Consider the following 21,512-nt stretch of genomic DNA (forward strand, 5'->3'; position numbering starts at 1 on the left):
GTTGTATATATATATATATATATATATATATATATATATATATATATATATATATATATATATATATATATATATATATATATGTCACTCCACCTTTTGTAAAACCACATTGAAGAGGATCACAGTTTGTGATCGCAATATATGTATCTTCAAATAACTTTTTCTCTGATCGTGGAATATTCAGTCTAATTTACCAATGTGTTAGAACATTCATTTGCTTGTGATATGTGTGTATGTATATGTATATATATATATATATATACATACACATATATATATATATTATTTTTCATTACCTGGGTGATACTAAAAATGTCTATCTCTTCACCTAGTCTCAATTTCACATACATCATCCTCAATGCTATTTCCTTCCATTCATCTATAAACCCATCAGTTACTAACAGTGCCACTCCTTCCCTTCCTCCCCTCATCCTCTCACCACTCATGACATCCATATTCCCAAACTTGAACTGACCTTTCCTTTTCAGTTTTGTTTCACTTAATGCTAATACAACCATCCATCTTCTCAATAATGTGCACCTTATCTGAGCACAATGAATGGCACCTGTAAGATCAACAGTAAGGTTGCCCATTTTCAAAACCTGTTAACTCTCTCACCCCCATTAGGTGCAGCCCTGCAATACTAGCACTTGGTCTCTGGACTGGGGCCAAGATCTCTATCAATCTCAACTGTACTTCTTACACCTTTTGACACATGAAAAGATGTTAATTGGCAAATGCTCCCCTCCTCCTACCAGTTTCAGCAGTCAATGCCCCAATACAGAGAAATGTATGACTAATGTTGGGCAACCAAGCCCAGTACTGAACAACCACAGCTTCGTACTGATAATGGCTTGTGTAGTTTATTCCTGCACGTTGGGCATGATGGATCCTGGTGCAACCATGCCAGTAGACATGAGGGGTGAAAAACATGGGAACATGGCAACCTACGTCCACGCTCAATCTTCTCCCAGCAAATAGCACAAGTATCTTCTTCTGCCAAAATATCACATCCAGTTACTTCAGGGCATCTGAAAGGAAATAATGTTTCTTTACAATAATAGAGTGGAGTTCAAAAAATTATACTGCAAATGATATTTTGGCAGTCAGTGAGAACAGGAATGCTGACATAATTTACACTGGGACCAACAATGAATAATTGCAAAATGTCCTGTATTTACCTAATTGAAGTACAGTAACAGTATATGGGAAAGGAGCAACACTCATTGGGTCCTGCCTCCTATTTTCTAATCATTTATCATATCTAGCCTCAAATTCATGTACAGTACCAACTTAATCAATATCCTTGATTTCCAGTTATTATATTTAGATTTGAACACATGTATCATCTGAGCTTGGACTATATCACCTGTAATTCAGATTATTAAAGAGAAAAGTAACCTAGTTAGAGACACAGTGGATAGAAAAAGGTGTATAGTAATCTATGGCATTTAAGAAAAGCACAATGTACCAAGATATCAGAGGGAAAAGGAAGAAAAAGAGATTGCCAAAGAAATACTAAAAGAGTTACAAACAGATGAGTTAGGCTGGGACCGAGAAATCGAGGAAACCCATAGAATGGGCAGGTACTCTAAAGATAAACAGTATAGACCACTAAAAGTTAAACTTAGATCGCAATTAAGCGCAGAAGAAATATTATCTAGAACAATAAGATTAGCAAATAACGAACAGTACAAAAATATATGGATAAAAAAAGAAATGAGTGAGGAAGAAAAAGAGAAAGAAAAAGAACTTAGAAATGAGTGAGGAAGAAAAAGAGAAAGAAAAAGAACTTAGGAATGAGGCGAATGAAAAGAATGAGAATAGAACTGAAAAAGAAAAGGAGTTTTTTGAAGAGTAATAGACATGAGGCTGAGAAAAAGATACATACATACATATACCAAGGCTTTTTCCCCCTTACAAGGGAGGTAGCCAAAAAGGGAAAGGCATAAAAACACTCCCACCCATTTCATCCCCAAATACACTCCACACTCCTCCCACCCTCCCTCTCATCTGAGCACCTCCTGGATGACGGGTCATCCCTGCACCCTGCCCACCGCCCTGGGTCAGAAGCAGTGTCGCAAGACACAGCACATCCACAGCAAGGCCGCTTCATTTAATCGGCGACCCCCCCTCTCCGTCCCCCCTTGCATATAAGGAGAGGACGGGGAGAAATCCCTTCGGGCTGCGTCAAAATTTACTCACACATACTACCCCACCCCCCCGCCCATTCCTCCTCATGCAATCATAACATCATCCATATACAACCATTCTCCATTCACCTCTGTCTTCCGTCCTCTCCCTTCCTTCCTCAACAGACATTCCCCTCTTCCCCAAAGCCCCCTTCACCCCATCCATCCACCTCATCCTAGGACGTCCCCTCATGTTCACTCCCTCCACATCTGCCTTCCATACCTCTTTTACTAGTTTTTCTTCACTCATTCTTTCCATGTGTCCAAACCATCCTAAAGATATATAGGGAAAATAGAAACAAAGAAGACAGAAGGGGAGGAGGAGAAAAGAAACTAAAAATAGCGTATACAAATATAGATGGAATAATCTCAGGAATAAACGAATTAAACGATTATCTAGTCTTAGAAGAACCAGACATAATGGGAATTGTAGAAACCAAATTAAAGTACACCCTAACACCCCACACTGTGGGACAAGGTGTATACAACTGTTGGACAAAGAATAGAAAGAACAAACAGGGCGGAGGAGTTCTAATATTGACCAAGAAAGATTTGATTGTAACTAAAACAACTGAAGGAAACAACAATGTAGAATCAATTATAGTACAAGTCTAAGGTAAACAAATGAAGAAAAGAAAATTTGCAGTGGTATATGTACCCCCTAAAACACAAGCCTGGACAGAAAGAGATCATTCCGAGTTACTAGAAGATACAAAAGATGAATTGAAACACTGAAAGATGGAGGAAATACAGTAATTATGGGTGACTTAAATTAAAAAAAAATATGCTGGGAAGAAATGACAGTGCAGGGGGGAGAGAAACACTGGGGCAATGTACTCCTTGACTTGACCATTGAATACACAATGACCCAATGGATTAGAGAAAATACTAGATACAGAGGAATTGAAGAACCCTCAAAATTGGACTTAATACTTACGACAGAACCTGAGATTATTGAAAAAATTGATTATAAAACTCTGATAGGAAATGTGACCACGTACTAATAGAAATGGAATTGAAAGAACAAATGGACCAAAGCAAAAATGATAAACATAGAATAGGAAGACCTATGTATAACAAAACAAACTTTGAGAAACTTAAAACACTTTCGCAATGCAAACTGGGAAAAATTCCAAAACGAAGATATAGGGATAGAAGAAAAATGGAACATACTAAAAGAAATTTATAATGAAGGAGTGGACAAATATGTACCACAACAAAAAATGGAAAAGGCATACATAAAGAGCTGGTACAACAAAAGATGTAGTGAAGCTAAGGAAAAAAGAGACAAAGCTTGGAAAAAGTGGAAAAGAGATAAGAAACAAAGCAAATAGCAAACATGCATCAAACTAAGAAACGAATATGTAAAAATACGCAGAGATGTAAAGAGGAATTATGAAAAAAAGATAGACAAATGTAAGGAAGAACCCAAACTATTTTACAAATACGTAAATGGAAAACTGAAAAACAAACAAATAGAAAAACTGCACCAAGATAAAAAGGAATATACAGAAGAACTGGAAATGGCTGAAATTATGAACCACTTCAGATCAGTATTCACAATAGAATTTTTTTGCAGATGATGCAAAATTATTTAAGAAGGTAAAAACGGAAGAGGACTGCAACTCATTGCAACAAGATCTGGACATGATATGGAATTGGACTCAAAAGTGGGAAGTGAAATATAATATAAAGAAATGCAGTATAATGTAATTTGGAAAGAGTAAAAACAGAATATCAAAAGATTACAGAATTGGAGAAGAAAAAATAAAAAAAGCAAATTCTGAAAAAGATCTTGGAATGATGATTGGAAAGGACATGAAACCTGATAAGCATATAAATAAAATATTCGGAGAAACCTACAACTTATTGAGGTCAATCAAAGTAGCATTTACTTATATGGATGAAGAAATGATAAAGAAAATACTAACTACACTGATAAGACCAAAACTTGAGTACGCAGCATCACTTTGGACACCCAGTACCAAAAAGAATATTAAGAAACTAGAAAGATTACAAAGAGCAACAACCAAACTAGCACCAACTCTCGCCGAACTAACATATGAGCAAAGACTATCCAAACTGAACCTACCATCTCTGGAACAAAGAGAAAGAGGAGATTTGCTGACTATCTACAGAATAATGAAAGGAATGGAAGTTTTAGACAGGAATGACCTGTTAGTGTGGGACAATGGTAAAACGAGAGGACACGGAAAAAAACTGAAAAAAGATAGTTATAGAAGAAACTTGAAAAGGAACAGTTTCCCACACAGAGCGATTAATACATGGAACAAATTAGACAACAAAACAGTATGTGCAAACACTATACAAGATTTTAAGATAAAACTTGATGCGGAGAGATACAAAGATGGGTCACCACGAGCATAGCTCCCCTCCCGTATATTACAACTAGGTAAATATGTTTATGCATCTATATATATATAGAAAAATGTATTTCTTCACATCCTTTAGATATGTGGTCTTAATCTGCTCCCATGACTTCTTAGAGCTCTCTCATCTTTAATCAGATCTCTTCTGTCAATGCAATCTATCCCCTTTAGTGACCTGAACACTGTAATCATATCATCTCCTCTTCGATCTTACAAAGTTGGGACACCCAGTGCTTTTAGTTTTTCCTCATATGTTTTATCTGCCAGGCTGGGGACCAGTTTGGTTACTGCCCTTTGTATTTTCTCAATCTTGGAGACCATACTACTGATGCATATTCCAGTATTGGATGGATCAGGGTTTCAATGAGCCTTTTCACCATTTCATACATACAATGAAATGCCACTTTGATCTCCTGCAGTCGTCTCTATGTCTCTCCCACAATCCTGCTGATATGTCTGTCAGGTGGTTGTCTTTTATCAACACTCCCAAATCTTTCTCCTCTTTTCCTTTTGTAATGGGTTCACATACCAAGGAATAGTTTAAGGATGGTCTTTTACCAGTACAGTAATCCCTCCCGTATCTGGTTCGCCATTATTCAGAACTCACCACTATGCAGATGCCCTGTAACTACCGGAGTTCCCTCCAGTATCTGAATGGTGACCGGGATCTGGCGAACATATCTGGAGTGATTCAAACAGCCCGCGCGTCATTACAGCCCGAGCGTCCCACCCCCTTCCTCCTCCATGCCCCATACCAGGTGAAGCAGCCACAGAAGAGGACGTGCAAGACTGGATAGAGTGTGATGAAGGAGACCCTGGGATGCACTTGCAAACCGAAGAAGAGATTGTTGAAGAGGTGATGCACCCGGATGAGCCTCACTCTGATAGTAATGTGTGATGATAATGATGAGAATGTTGTTGAGGCAAGGCCTAAGATTTCTGAGGGCAGGGCAAGCCTTGAAGTGCTCCTGGATTTTATTGAACATCCTGCTGCTGACGAAGAAATACGCAGCTACACCTCATCATTACGGATGATTCGAGAAATGCTGATCAGAAAACACAGCAAGTGGCCGACGAGGCAGACCAAGCTGGACACCTTCTTCAGGGTAACAACATCATCATCTCATGAGGACACACCACGCCCAGGGCCATCGACTCGTCATCACCACCACCAAAATCAACTAGTGAGGACTCACCACACCCAGGGCCATTGACTCGTCACAAGTCGTCACCACCACCATCATTGACTCATGACGACTCACCACCACCACCAACTCACTCTCCTCCAGCAACACCTTGGTCAACTCCATCACCCCCACTGCCACCACTGCCCACGCCATGATGTAATCATGTACTGTACAGTATGTACTGTGTGTGTTTTTTTTTATATACACATTAATGTACACGTGTGTTTATACATTTACAATAAAATAACAGTGTATTAGGCACAATAATTTTTTTTTTTGTATTTTAACCCTCGTTTTCTTTTCAAATAATGGCTTAAAAAAAAAAAAAATAAATAAAAAAAATATGTATCTGTCACAGCCGTGGTTCAATTGATCCGGATATGGGAGGGATTACTGTATTGCCTATTTCCAGTGCTTTGTACTTTTTGGTATTGAAATTCATTTCCCATTCTTGGCTTCATGCAAAAATAGTGTGTAGATCTTTTTGAAATTCTATTCTCTTCATTTTTCACTCTTCTCATGATTTTTTGGGTTATCTGCAAACATATTGGTATAGCTTATTGTTTCTTCCATCATGTCATTGATATAGACAAGAAACATTATTGGTGCAAGCACTGAACCTTGTGGAACTTTGCTTGTTACTCTCCAGCTTGATATTTTATCCTTTATTACTCTCCTTATGTATCTTCCTTTCATAAAATCTTTCATCCATTCGAGTAGTTTGCCTCACAGTCCTCCACCATGTTCCACTTTCCACTTGAGTGTGAGATACTTTATCAAATGCCTTCTCTAGGTCGAGGTACACACAGTCCACCCTCCCCTGTCTCTTGTGGTGGATCAATCACTCTTGAGTAAGAGCTTGAAAGGTTGGACACACTTGACCTTCAAGATCTGAAGCCAAACTGACTGTCAGAATGTTCAATTCTTCAAGATACTTTGTCCATCAGTCTTTCACAATCCTTTCACATAATTTCACTATTGGGCTGGTCAATGATACCAGCCTACAATTTAGTGGCATCCCCTTATTTCTACCTTTGTGAATTGGCACCATATTTCCCCTTTTCAAATCAAGCGGTACAATGCCTTCTTCCAACACACATATACTAAGACTGTAAATCTTGTCTGCTAGATGTTCCCTACATTCTTTAAGTACCCAGTTTGAGATCCCATCAGGTCCTGAAGCTTTTGTCACAGCCAATGACCCCATGAGATTGAGCACTTCCCTCACTTCTACATTTATATTTTCTAAACCTGGTTTTCTGTTCCCCTTGCTTTCTTCTAAAAAAATTGCTCATTTTGTGAAGAGTGATTGGAAACTCTCATTTATTATTTCTGCCTAAGTTGAGGCCTGCATCTCAATTTACCTACAAAACAGTTTTGGTTCATCTTTGCATTTATCTACTACACCTCTTTCAAACCTGCTTTCTTCCTCCCTGCAAATTCTTGTAGTCATTTCTACCTTGTTTGTAAGCTTTTGTTTTATTGCTTCTTCTCTTCTTCCATTTCCCCCAAGCCATGTCCCTGGCTTTTTTTGCAATCTCACACTTTCTGTTAAACTAGTCCTGTTTCTGCTTCTTCCTTCCACTAGTCTTTGGCACATGTTTGTTCACTCCTAGGTTATAAATGTCAAGAAAAAAAATCCCATTTCCTCCTTATTCCTGTGGTATTCATGGATTCCTTCCAGTTTGCTTCTTCAAAGATTTTTTTCTAATCTTAAGTAATCTGCTTTCCCAAAACTGAGTCTCCCTTGTCTGTGTGATTCATTCCTGGTCTCCTTTTCCTCATCCACCAACTGAAATTCAATTGTAACATGGTCACTTTTTCCTATGGGGCAAAGGTAGTTCAAGGTGCTGATGATGTCTGGCTCTTTGGTTAATAACAGACCTAATATTGTGGGAGTGTCATTTCCTCTTACCCGGGTTACTTTACCCACTGGGTCATTGCGTTTTCCATTGCTATACTTAACCCCTTCAATACGGGCCACATTGCACGTCTGGCAGCATTAGCTGCCAGATGTGCAATGTTGCGTCATAATACTCGCATAATAAAAAATAAAGTCACTGCTCTATCACTTGTTCTCTTTCACCCGTGAATTTTGATAACCATAGAAAATATGATGAACCCAGTTTACAGAGTATGGGGCTCATGCAGGTACGACTACAATAAATATAATCAAGACGCCGACGTTGGCATCCTCGCGTACCCACTTGCTCCTCATGATGCCTACGTAGGCGTCACCGTATTGAAGGGGCTAACAGGATATTTTTCTTGGAATCTGCTATGCCATTTGCTTCTGTTTCCTTGCGTTTTCCATTGCTATACTTAAAAGGATATTTTTCTAGGAATCTGCTATGCCATTTGCTTCCCTTTTCTCCCAGTTGATCTCACTGCAATTAAAATCTCCAATAAGGACTAAATTGTTACTTTGTTGAACAGTTTTCTTTAGGAAAAGAATTGTGTTCAATAACATTCCTTAATATTCAGCTTCATTCCAAACTCGTCTTGGAGGGGACATGCCACAATGAAGTCTTTTGTTCTTTCCTTTACCAATGATATTTAGATGGATTACTTCAGCCTAGCCTTCACTTAGATTTGCTTCTTACCACAAACATTACCCTTCCACCCATTTTATTTCTTGTCTGTCTCTTTTTCAGGTTTATCTATTGTTCCCCAACGGTAGATCAACAATTTTTGGGAGCTTGGTCTCCACTAGACATAAAATATTAGGCTTGTTTATCTTTAAGTTGTCATTTATCTCCAACCTGACAAAAAAGAAAAGAAAAAAATCATAAGAACATATGAAGGAGACTGGAGGAGACCATAAGGTCTACAGTAGGCAGTTCCATGTCCATTACCACCAGTCTCCCCATACATAAAGTTGTCTAACCTAGACCAAATAATAAACCTTTATGTCAGAAAATTACATGATCCAGATGGAATTGGATATTAAAAGAATGTATAGAGAAAGTAAAACAGGATGCATATGATAGTATGTGGGTAGAATTAACTGAAACAAATGGACAAAAAATGAATGTAGGTGTAATATATAGGCCAAAAACATTATCATTAGCAGATAACAAACTGTTGTTTCATGAACTGTCTAGTTTCTGCAACCGGGACTTGTTGATTTTACTAACATTGATTGGATGACCATTGAACATGGCCATATAGGTAGTTGCTTGATAGATTTTCTCAGAGATAATTACTTAGTTCAATATGTAAAAGAGCCCACAAGACATGGAAATTTACTTGATCTATTGATCACTAGCCTGTCTGGGGTATTGGCTGCTTGTTATTGTGGCAAAGTAGCATGCAGTTGATACTTTAGGGTCTATATGGGGCGACCCTACGGACCAGAGCCACACATCATTTTGTCTATGATAGAGGAAAACTGTTCATAGAGAAATTATGACACTTTTATACTATGACTGTCCCTCCGTTATGCTGTCCCCCAACCCCTTGCTGCTGTCCTGTACCATTTCTCTGAGTATTCATTTTCTGCTGTGGGGGAAAAGAATACTGCCACCAAGTATTTCCACTTGGATCGTAAGAGGCGAGAAGAAAGGGACGGGGAGTGGGACTAGGCATCCCTCTCCTTGTAGCTCCACAGGGGACATTCCTAAACGAAAAAGTAAAGGCATAAGAGGGTCTGGGAGTTTTCCAACCAGCACCCTAAGGTTTGGGTCTTTTAATGTGCGTGGATGTAGTACAGATGAGAGTAAAAGGGAAGAGATAGGTAGTATGTTCGTGAGAAGAAAGATGGATGTGTTGGCTTTGCGTGAAACTAAGTTGAAAGGAAAGGGTGAGTGTAAGTTTGGGAGTGTAAGTGGGAGGTTATCAGGAGTGAAGAGAGGGGGAGGGAGGGAAGGGGTGGCTATTCTAGTAAGTGAAGATATAGGTAAACGTGTAGTGGAGTGGAAGGAGGTTTCCTCAAGGATAATGTGGATGAAGATGAAACTGGGAAAGGAGATGTGGGTCTTTGCAAGTGCATATAGGCCTGGCAGTAAGAAGAGTGTAGAAGAAAGTGAGGACTTTTGGATAGATTTAAATGAGTGCATAGAGGATTTAGGGAGAAATGTCAATGTAATAGTACTGGGAGACCTTAATGCTAGGGTAGGAAATGGTCCAATTGATGGAGTGGTTGGGAAATGTGGAGTTCCAGGAAAGAATCGTAGTGGAGAGTTGATGGAGGAAATGTGTCTAGAAAGAAGAGTTGATGATAGCAAATACAGTGTTTCGGAAGAAAGTCAAGCATAAGTACACATGGGAGAGGGTGGTGGATGGATGGGTGATAGATAGAGCGTTGATGGATTATGTAGTGGTAAATAGGACTATGATAGGAAGAGCTAAGGATGTACATGTGCTAAGGGGAGAGGGTGGGGGAATATCAGATCATTTTTTGGTGGAAAGTAAGTTGAGAGTGGAGGATAGATGGAGAAAGAGGAAAGGGACAAAAGGTAGGGAGGTGCTTAGAGTGAACTCTTTAAATGAAAAGGAAAAGGAGGAGTACAAGAAGAAGCTGAAGGAGGAGTGGGAGGGAGTGACGGATAGAGTGGAGGTAGGTGTGGAGGAGGAATGGGGATGGTTCAAGGAGGGAGTCACAAAGTGTGCAAGGATGGTGTGTGGAACAAGAAGGATAGGAGGAAATAGAAGGAAGGGTAGTGAATGGAGGGATGAGGAAACAAAGGTTGTAGAAGAGAAGAAGTGAGCTTTCACAGATTGGTTACAAAATAGAATGAGGGAGTCATATGAGAGGTACAAAGAAAAGAAAAGAGAAGTAAAGCAAAAGGTAAAGGAGGCAAAGAGGAGAGCAGATGTGAAGTGGGGTAAGAGTATGACAGAAAATTTTGAAAGTAATAAAAAGATAATTGGAAAGAAATTAAGAGAGGAAGAGGAGGCGAATCAAGTAGAGAAGAAAAGATAAAAGGTGCAGATGGAGAGATGATAATGGAAGAGAAGGCAGTAAGGGGAAGATGGGCAGAATATTTTAGGGAGTTGCTAAATGTGAAGGAGGATAGGGAGGGAAAGATAGTTGCAGTGGGAAATGCTAAGAAAATGAGAGTGATGAGTGAGGAAAATGGAGGAGAAATAAGGAAGGATGAAGTGAAGGCAGTTGTTAAGATGATGAAAGCAGGTAAGGCACCTGGTCTGATGTTTGCTGGAGAGAGGGTAGAGTGCCAGAGGACTGGAGGAGTGCCTGTATAGTTCCACTTTACAACGGAAAAGGGGACAAGTGTGAATGTAGTAGTTTCAGAGGGATTAGCTTGTTAAGTGTAGTTGTTGTTGTTGTTGTTGTTGTTCCCTAGACTGTCTGTCTGAGCAGTCCCGTCTCCCCCAAGGAATGCCATAGCTGAAACTGGGTTTTCCCACAAATCCTTTATAGAGCATATGTTGCGTTGTTTGTGTGCATGATTGTGTATAATGCAGTCTTCCATTATGTGTTGTATGGTATGGGGTGGATATCAGGGGGTCTGGCATGCAGCAGTGTGTTGTCTTTCAGTATGTTAATGGAGCGGTGAGTGATATGATTATGAATATGTTTCCAGAGGCTGGTATTTGGTGGTTGTGGAGGAAGAGAAGAGAGTATCTGTGCGTGATAAAGGTCTTTGGGTGTTGTTTTAATGTTTCTTGGTGTGTGTGGGTGTTCTGCTATGTAGTGTAGCGGGTGTGATGTGTTTGTGGTGGCTGCGGCAAGTGTTTGTGTGCCTCTCATGTCGAGGTGGTCCTTGACTTTGAGGACTTTTCTTTCATGGTGTAAATGGTCTGTAGGTGTTGTATTTGTGCAGCCTGTAATTGTTTTTAGGGCTTTGTTTTGTATGATTTGAAGGGTGTTGTGGTGTGTCTCACTGAGATTAGGAGCCCATGCAGGACTCGCATAATTCAACACTGAGCGTATGCATTGTTTGTATATTGTTATATTAGTTTCTTTGTTTTGTCCAAATGTTGTTCCAGTGATTGACTTAAGTGCGTTAAGTCTGGGTGTGCATTTGTTTTTTATGTTTGTGATGTGTTGTTTGAAAGACATGGATGTATCGTATGTTACACCCAGAATTTTCGGTGTGTTTGTGTGTGGTATTAGAGTGTTGTTGATGTAGAGATGAGGTATGCATTTGTGTTCTTTTGTCCAGTTGGGTGAGAAGTGTTGCTGTAGATTTGGTTGGAGCTATTTTGAGTCTGTTTGTGATGAACCATGTGTTGAGAGTGTCAAGGTATGGCTGGATTATTTCTGCAGCTTTGCCTGTGTTACGATGTGTGCATGTGATTGTTATGTCGTCTGCGTAGGAAGAGATTTGTATTTCTGAGGTGTCTGGTGTGGGTAAGTCATGCATGTATAGATTAAATAGTGTGGGGGATAGAACCGAGCCCTGTGGTACTCCGTTCTTAATGTTTCTGATGTGCGATGATTGGCCATTATATGACACGTAAGCATTCCTACCTGCCAGATAATTGGCCAGCCATCTTTTGAAGTTATTGTGCATGTCTGTGTTATATATTTTATTTGTTAGGTTGTGGCGGGGGATAGCATCAAAAGCTTTACAAATGTCTAATGTTATAAGAAGTGTTCTTTGGTGGGGCCTATCTGAATTGATGCCATCTAAAATTCTTTGTGTGAAGTTTGTCAGAAGAGTGTTTGTGGAGTGTAGTGGCCTAAAACCGTGTTGTGAGTCAGCAAGGGGAATATGTGGTGTGACAAGTTTAAGTACTAGGCGCTCAATGACTTTAGAGGGGGTGCAGAGAAGTGTGATTGGACGGTGCAATGTTGGGATTGTTGGGTCTTTGTTCGGTTTTGGGATGGTGATTATTTTACCATGCTTCCAGATGTCGGGTATAGTGTTGTGTGAATAGCTGTAGTTTGCAATGTTTGTGAGTGCATGTATACCTTGTGGTCCAATGTGTTTTAGGTGGATGTTGCTTATGTTATCAGGGCCACAGGCAGATGAGTGCTTGAGACTATGTATTATGAGTTTTGTCTGACTGTCTATGAAGGGTATATAGTCTGAGTCTGTGGGAAAGTCTTTCTTACGTCGAATGGTGCGTCGGTCATCAGGTTGAGAAGTGAGATGGCTTGTCTGTGCAAAATGACGTATGAGTGTGTTTGCTTGTTGTCTGTTTGAGGTAGATTATCTGTTGTTGTGATTATTGCTGCGTGAGAGCGTGTAGTGTTACTGTTGGATAGTGTAATGCTGTTGAGTGTTTTGTACAATTTGCTGGTGTTTGTTTTGTGATCAAGTGTATTGATAAAGTTTTGCCAATTTTGTGTTTTTTGTTCATGTATTTTATTGGCAATCACAGTGTTTAGTGTTTGTATTTGGTCTGCTATGTTAAGTGTAGTTGGGAAGGCTTATGGGAGGATCTTGATTGAGAGGATTAGGAGAGGAACAGGGGGAGTAATTGGTGAGGAACAGTGTGGATTTAGGATGGGTAGAGGTTGTGTAGATCAGATCTTTGTGATGAGACAAATATGTGAGAAAGCTATAGGAAAGGGGAAGGATGTTTTTTGGGCTTTTATGGATCTGGAAAAGGCTTATGATAGGGTAGACAGAAAGGCACTGTGGGAGGTTATGCAGATATATGGGATAGGAGGAAAGCTTCTAGGAGATGTCAAGAGTTTTTATGAGAGTAGTAGAGCTTGTGTCAGGATTAGAAATGGAGAGAGTGAGTGGTCCGAGGTAAAGGTGGGACTTCGTCAAGGATGTGTTATGTCACCCTGGCTGTTCAACTTATACATGGATGGGGTAGTGCGAGAGGTAAATGCAAGGGTAGTGGGTCAGGGATTGGAGATGGTTAAAGAAAATGGAGAAAAGTGGGAGGTGAGCCAGATGTTGTTTGCTGACACTGCACTTGTGGCAGGATTGGAGGAGGGATTGAGGAAGTTGGTGACAGAGTTTGGGAGAGTATGTGATAGAAGAAAGCTAAAGATAAATGTGGGTAAAAATAAGGTGATGAGATGTACAAAGGGTGAAAGTGGCAGTAGACTGGAAGTGAGCATTAAGGGAGAGCGACTGGAGGAAGTGGATAGTTTTAGATACTTGGGTGCAAATGTGGCAGGAAAAGGTGGAGTGAAAGTGGAGGTAGAATGTAGATTGAGAGAAGCGAGTAAATGCCTTGGTGGATTAAAGAGTGTAATGAGGAATAGACATTTGGGAATGGATGCTAAGAGGAGACTGTATGAAGGAGTGATTGTGCCAACAGCACTGTATGGGGCAGAAACATGGAACATAAGAGAGGAAGAGAGGAGTTTGAATGTGTTTGAGATGAGGTGTCTGAGAAGTATGATGGGGGTTACTAGGCTAGAGTGAGAAATGAGGAGGTGAGGAGAAGAACAGGGGTGGAAAGGGAGCTGGGAGATAGGGTGGATGAAAGAGTATTAGGAGGGTTTGGACACATGGAAAGAATGAGTGAAGAAAGACTAGTAAAAGAGGTATGGAAGGCAGATGTGGAGGGAGTGAATATGAGGGGACGTCCTATGATGAGGTGGATGGATGGGGTGAAGGGGGCTTTGGGGAAGAGGGGAATGTCTGTTGAGGAAGGACGGGAGAGGACAGAAGACGGGTGAATGGAGAATGGTTGTATATGGATGATGTTGTGATGCATGAGGTGGAATGGGCGGGGGGATAGGGGGTGGGGTAGTATGTGTGAGCAAAATTTGACGCAGCCCGAAGGGATTTCTCCCCGTCTTCTCCTTTTATGCATGGGGGGACGGAGAGGGGGGTCACCGATTTAATGAAGCAGCCTTGCTGTGGATGTGCTGTGTCTTGCGACACTGCTTCTGACCCAGGGCAGTGGACAAGGTGCAGGGATGACCCGTCATCCAGGAGGTGCTAAGATAAGAGGGAGGGTGGAGGGGTGTGGAGTGTATTCAGGGATGGAATGGGTGGGAATGATTTTATGCCTTTACCTTTTTGGCTACCTCCCTTGTAAGGGGGAAAAAGCCTTGGTATATGTGTGTATTGATCACTAGCTGTGAAAGCATGATAACCAATGTAGAAGTCAGTGAAACTAATGCAAATAGCGATCACAACTTATATTTAAACTAATACCCCATCTGGGGTATTGGCTGCTTGTTACTGTGGCAAAATAGCATGCAGTCGATACTTTAGGGTCTATATGGGGCTCCCCTACGGACCAGAGCCACACATTATTTTGTCTATGATAGAGGAAAACTCTGTTCATAGAAAAATGATGACACTTTTATACTATGACTGTCCCTCTGTTATGCTGTCCCCCAACCCTTGTTGCTATACTGTACCATTTCTCTGAGTATTTTCTTTTTCTATGGTGGGGGAATTCCCTGTGGTGGGGGAAAAGAATACTGCCACCAAGTATTCCCACTTGGATCGTAAGAGGCGAAAAAAAGGGATGGGGATTGGGACTAGGCATCCCTCTCCTTGTAGCCCTACAGGGCACATTCCTACAAAAAGAGGCAGAGGCATAAGAGGGGCTGGAGGGCCTCGGTCCAGCACCCTAAGGTTTGGGTCTTTTAATGTGCGTGGATGTGGTACAGATGAGAGTAAAAGGGAAGAGATAGGTAGTATGTTTGTGAGAAAATGATGGATGTGTTGGCTTTGAGTGAAACTAAGATGAAAGGGAAGGGTGATTGTAAGTTTGGGAGTGTAAGTGGGAGGTTATCAGGAGTGAAGAGAGGGGGAGGGAGGGAAGGGGTGGCTATACTAGTAAGTGAAGATATAGGTAAACGTGTAGTGGAGTGGAAGGAGGTTTCCTCAAGGATAATGTGGATGAAGGTGAAACTGGGAAAGGAGATGTGGGTTTTTGTAAGTGCATATGGACCTGGCAGTGAGAAGAATGTAGAAGAAAGGGAGGCCTTTTGGATAGATTTAAATGAGTGCATAGAGGGTTTAGGGAGAAGTGTAAATGTAATAGTACTGGGAGACCTTAATGCTAGGGTAGGAAAGGAGCCAATTGATGGAGTGGTTGGGAAATGTGGAGTTCCAGGAAAGAATCGTAGTGGAGAGTTGATGGTGGAAATGTGTCTAGAAAGAGAGTTGATGATAGCAAATACAGTGTTTCGGAATAAAGTCAAGCATAAGTACACATGGGAGAGGGTGGTGGAGGGAAAGGTGGTAGATAGAGCTTTAATGGACTATGTAGTGGTAAATAGGATTATGATAGGAAGAGTTAGAGATGTACATGTGCTAAGGGGAGAGGGTGGGGGAATATCAGATCATATTTTGGTGGAAGGTAAGTTGAGAGTGGAGGACAGATGGAGGAAGAGGAAAGGGACAAAAGGTAGGGAGGTGCTTAGAGTGAACTCTCTAAATGAAGAGGAAAAGGAGAAGGAGTACAAGAGAAAGCTGAAGGAGGAGTGGGAGGGAGTGAAAGATAGAGTGGAGGTAGGTGTGGAGGAGGAATGGGGATGGTTCAAGGAGGGAGTCACAAAGTATGCAAGGATGGTGTGTGGAACAAGAAGGTCAGGAGGAAATAGAAGGAAGGGTAGTGAATGGTGGGATGAGGAAATGAAGAAGGTTGTAGAAGAGAAGAAGCGAGCTTTCACAGATTGGTTACAAAGTAGGATGAGGGAGTCATATGAGATGTACAGGGAAAAGAAAAGAGAAGTAAAGAAAAAGGTAAAGGAGGCAAAGAGGAGAGATGTAAAATGGGGTAAGAGTATGACAGAAAATTTTGAAAGGAATAAAAAAGATGTTTTGGAAAGAGGAAGAGGAGGCGAATCAAGTGGGGAAGATGGAGAGATGATAATGGAGGAGAAGACAGTAAGGGGAAGATGGGTAGAATATTTTAGGGAGTTGCTTAATGTGAAGGAGGATAGGGAGGGAAAGATAGCTGCAGTGGGAAATGCTAAGAAAATGAGAGTGATGAGTTAGGAAAATGGAGGAGAAATAAGGAAGGATGAAGTGAAGGCAGCAGTTAAGATGATGAAAGCAGGTAAGGCACCTGGTCTGGATGGATGCCATGCAGAATGTCTTAAAAAAGGAGGTATAGTGATGGTGGACTGGTTGGTGAGGTTATTTAATGTTTGCTGGAGAGAAGGTAGAGTGCCAGAGGACTGGAGGAGTGCGTGTATAGTTCCACTTTATAAGGGAACGGGGGACAAGTGTGAATGTAATAGTTTCAGAGGGATTAGCTTGTTAAGTGTAGTTGGGAAGGCTTATGGGAGGATCTTGATTGAGAGGATTAGGAGAGGAACAGAAGGAGTAATTGGTGAGGAACAGTGTGGGTTTAGGACAGGTAGAGGTTGTGTAGATCAGATTTTTGTGGTAAGACAGATATGTGAGAAAGCTATAGGTAAGGGGAAGGATGTTTTCTGGGCCTTTATGGATCTGGAAAAGGCTTATGACAGAGTAGACAGAAAGGCACTGTGGGAGGTTATGCGGATATTCGGGATAGGAGGAAAGCTTCTGGGAGTGTCAAGAGTTTTTATGAGAGTAGTAGAGCTTGTGTCAGGATTAGATATGGAGAGAGTGAGTGGTCCGAGGTAAAGGTGGGACTTCGTCAGGGATGCGTTATGTCACCCTGGCTGTTCAACTTATACATAGATGGGGTGGTGCAAGAGGTGAATGCAAGGGTAGTGGGTTAGGGATTGGAGATGGTTAAGGAAAATGGAGAAAAGTGGGAGGTGAGCCAGCTGTTGTTTGCAGACGACACTGCACTTGTGGCAGGATCGGAGGAGGGATTGAGGAAGCTGGTGACAGAGTTTGGGAGAGTGTGTGATAGAAGAAAGCTGAAGATAAATGTGGGTAAAAGTAAGGTGATGAGATGTACAAGGGGTGAAAGTGGCAGTAATCTGGAAGTGAGCATTAAGGGAGAGCGACTGGAGGAAGTGGATAATTTGAGATATTTCGGTGTAAATGTGGCAGGAAAGGGTGGAGTGAAGGTGGAGGTAGAATGTAGATTGTGAGAAGCGAGTAAATGCCTTGGTGGTTTAAAAAGTGTAATGAGGAATAGGAATCTGGGAATGGATGCTAAGAGGAGACTGTATGAAAGAGTGATTGTGCCTACAGCACTGTATGGAGCAGAAACATGGAACATGAGAGAGGAAGAGAGAAGGAACTTGAATGTGTTTGAGATGAAGTGTCTGAGAAGTATGATGGGGGTTACTAGGCTAGATAGAGTGAGAAATGAGGAGGTGAGGAGGAGAACAGGGGTGGAAAGGGAGCTGGGAGATAGGGTGGATGAAAGAGTATTAGGATGGTTTGGACACATGGAAAGAATGAGTGAAGAAAGACTAGTAAAGGAGGTATGGAAGGCAGATGTGGAGGGAGTGAACATGAGGGGACGTCCTAGGATGAGATGGATGGATGGGGTGAAGGGGGCTTTGGGGAAGAGGGGAATGTCGGTTGAGGAAGGACGGGAGAGGACAGAAGACAGGGGTGAATGGAGAATGGTTATATATGGAAAATGTTGTGATGCATGAGGTGGATTGGACGGGGGAATGGGGGTGAGGTAGTGTGTGTGAACAAAAATTTTTGACGCAGCCCGAAGGGATTTCTCCCCGTCCTCTCCTTTATATGGGGGGACGGAGAGGGGGGGTCGCCGATTTAATGAAGCAGCCTTGCTGTGGGTGTGCTGTGTCCTGCGACACTGCTTCTGACCCAGGGCAGTGGACAGGGTGCAGGGATGACCTGTCATCTAGGAGGTGCTAAGATGGGAGGGAGGGTGGAGGGGTGTGGAGTGTTTTCGGGGATGAAATGGGTGGGAATGTTTTTGTGCCTTGTCCTTTTTGGCTACCCCCCTGGTAAGGGGGAAAAAAGCCTTGGCATATGTATGATGTAATAATTTTGTTTAGAATAGATACTTGTGTACCTAAAATACCTAATTTCAGTAGAGCTCAGTTCACAGGACTACATTGGAAGCTTCAGCTTACAGATTGGGCGGCAAAAACGCTTACCAAGATCATTCACACTTACATCCCATTTAAGGTCAGACGCCCACCAAATCAGGCCTGCCCAAAATGGGTAGACAAAGAAACTGAAAAAAGTATTGCTAAAAAGATACAGGCTTATAAGAAATACAAGTGCTCAGGTGGACCTAATGACTATCAAAGTTATGTAATAATACAGAGAGATTTAAGAAAGGCAATTAAAAAATGAAAATGACAATAAAAAATTAATATCGCTGATAAATCCGAAGAGAATCCCAAAGAATTCTATAGTTACATTAGAGATAAAAAGGTTATTATGAATCACACTGGCCCACTATCATCTGCTGATGGTCAACTTAAATATTCAAATGAAGGAATGTGTGATATTTTAAACCATTTTAGCTCAGTATTCGTAAACAAAACACCTCAAAGTGAACTCCAAAATGAAACCAGAGAAAAAGCTGGGGTGAACTTACTATGGTAAATATAACAAAAGAAAAAATTAAAAGGTGTATAGAGAAACTCAAAATTAATAAAACACCAGGGCCTGCCAGTTGGCATCCAATAATCTTAAAGGAAATGAAAAATGAGATTGTTGTTCCATTAGAAATTATTTTCAAGAAATCCATCATATCCGGAGATGTCCCATGTGAATGGAAGCTAACTAATGTTACTCCCATATTCAAAAAAGGTGACAAAAAGAATCCAAATAACTACAGGACTATAAGCTTGACTTCAATCATGGGAAAAATTATGGAAATGATCATTAGAGATTCTATCGAACATCATTTAGAAAGTAACTGTTTGATAAATGATAGCCAGCATGGATTCAGATGGAAATGTTCTTAGGTGACTTACTCAAATTCTACAACACAGTCATCTGAAATTATGACAAAAGAAACAATATAATTTAATATATCTAGTCTTTGCAGCTTTTAATACTGTCCCCCATGAAAAGCTACTTACTAAATTAGCTTCACATGGCGTAAGTGGTAGCCTATTAAGTTCGACTAGAAATTGGTTAAGTGGTCGAAAACAGAGTTAAAACTTCTAGATGGAAAAATGTTACGAGTGGAGTTCCTCAGGGTTCCGTTCTTGAGCCACTTCTATTCATAGTATATATAAATTATATAGACCACGGACTAAAATCTATCGTCTCCAAATTTGCTGACGATACAAAACTGTGCGGTATGACAAATGATCATTTAAATCAATTAGATATTCAAGAAGATTTAGATAAATTACAGCAATGGTCTGAAAAGTGGCTAATGAAATTTATCACAAGTAAATGCAAGGTTATACACATAGGTAAAAATAACAGTAAGTATGATTACAAGTCATTTGGAAATTTGTTAACAAAAGTGGATAGTGGAAAGGATCTCGGCGTATTATTAGTAACGATCTCAAATCATCTAAGCAGTGTATTTCAGCCTCTGAGAAAGCAAAAAGATTTTAGGACTGATTGCATGATCTTTTGACTTCAAAAGTCCATATCTCATTAACAAGCTATATAAATCGTTAGTTCATCCACATTTGGAATATGCTGTTTCCGTATGGTCACTGAATCTCATTAAAAATACTGACAGATTAGAAAAAGTACAATGGGGAGCCACAAAACTGTTTCCAAATATAAAAAAATAATCATCCGAAAATCGACTAAAACATATGAATCTGTTTTTCCTAAAAAACCATAGACTCACAGGTGACTTGATATAGGTTTTTAAGATTCTAAAGGGAATTGACATCAAAAGTGACAAAAAATTTCACAATGAATGAGAATCCGACAAGAAATAATGGTCTCAAACTGTCAGGAAATAGATTTATTTTGGAAGTGGGTAGAAACAACTTTGCCAACCACGAGGTTAATAAATGGAATAGACTTCCAGCAAAGACAGTGCAATGTAATTCAGTTTGAAATTTTAAGATTCATTTAGATAAACACCTAAGCAAGATGCTGAAATGAGTGCCATTTATTTTATATTATTTGTTTGCTATTGTCTGTTTAATATTATTTGCTTGATTGTCATTTATCATTAGTTATCTGTCAAATTATTATTATCTACTATTTACCTGTTTGTTTATTATCTAACAATACCTATTATTATTTATATTATGTTATCTATTTTTATTTGTCATTATTATAATTTTTTCCCGCATCTAACCTAGTTATGGACCAAAAGGTCTCCTGTCAGCATGCTCCGCCTTTGTAATCCTGTGTTATTCATGAATTCCTCTCAGTTATTTTCTTCAAAGAACTTTTTCAACCCTAAGTAATCTGCTTTCCTAAAACTGTCTCTCCCTTGCCTGTGTGATTTATTCCTTGTCTCCATTTCCTCATCCTCCCACTGAAATTCAATTGTAATATGGTCACTTTCCTACTGGGCAAAGGTAGTTCAAGCTGATGATGTCTGCCTCTTTGGTTAATAATAATCTTGAATCTTGTGGGAATGTCATCTCCTCTTACCAAGATCACTTTCTATACCCATTGGGTTTTTGTGTTCTTCTTTGCTATACTCAGCAGGGCATTTCCCCAGAAATCTGCTTTGCTGCTTGCTTCCCATTCCTTGCAGTTGACCTCACCACAATTAAAGTCTCCAATAGAGGCTATGTTACTACTTTGTTCAATATTTTTCTTTAGGAAAAGAGTTGTGTCCAATAACATTTATTGATATTCAGTTTCATTCAAAGCTCTTGTCTTGGGGGGAACATATGCCACCTTGAAGTCTCTTTTATTGTACCCTGTACTACTAATCTTTAGGTGAAATGCTTCAGCCTTACCTTCTCTCAGATTTGCTTTTTCCACCTTTATGTCACTTCTCACCACAAACATTAACCCTTCACCCTTTTTATCATCTCTATCTCTTCTCCAGGAGGTGCATCTATTATTACCCTATATCAACATTTT

General features: G+C 40.4%; 1 protein-coding gene across 4 annotated transcripts in view; it reads right to left on the reverse strand.

Annotated features, from left to right (window-relative positions):
• The window catches only part of LOC143041767 (E3 ubiquitin-protein ligase AMFR-like), a 339,879-nt gene that overhangs the window by 173,142 nt on the left and 145,225 nt on the right, over positions 1–21,512 (reverse strand). For all 4 annotated transcript variants that reach the window (XM_076213801.1, XM_076213800.1, XM_076213798.1 and 1 more), the window contains one exon: positions 845–1,031. In XM_076213801.1, coding sequence (XP_076069916.1) covers positions 845–1,031 — 187 coding nt within the window. The remainder of the gene's footprint in view (positions 1–844; positions 1,032–21,512) is intronic.

The sequence above is a fragment of the Oratosquilla oratoria genome, chromosome 32, assembly GCF_046742065.1.
Source record: "Oratosquilla oratoria isolate Oo_2021 chromosome 32, ASM4674206v1, whole genome shotgun sequence".
Classification (NCBI taxonomy): Eukaryota; Metazoa; Arthropoda; class Malacostraca; order Stomatopoda; family Squillidae; genus Oratosquilla; species Oratosquilla oratoria.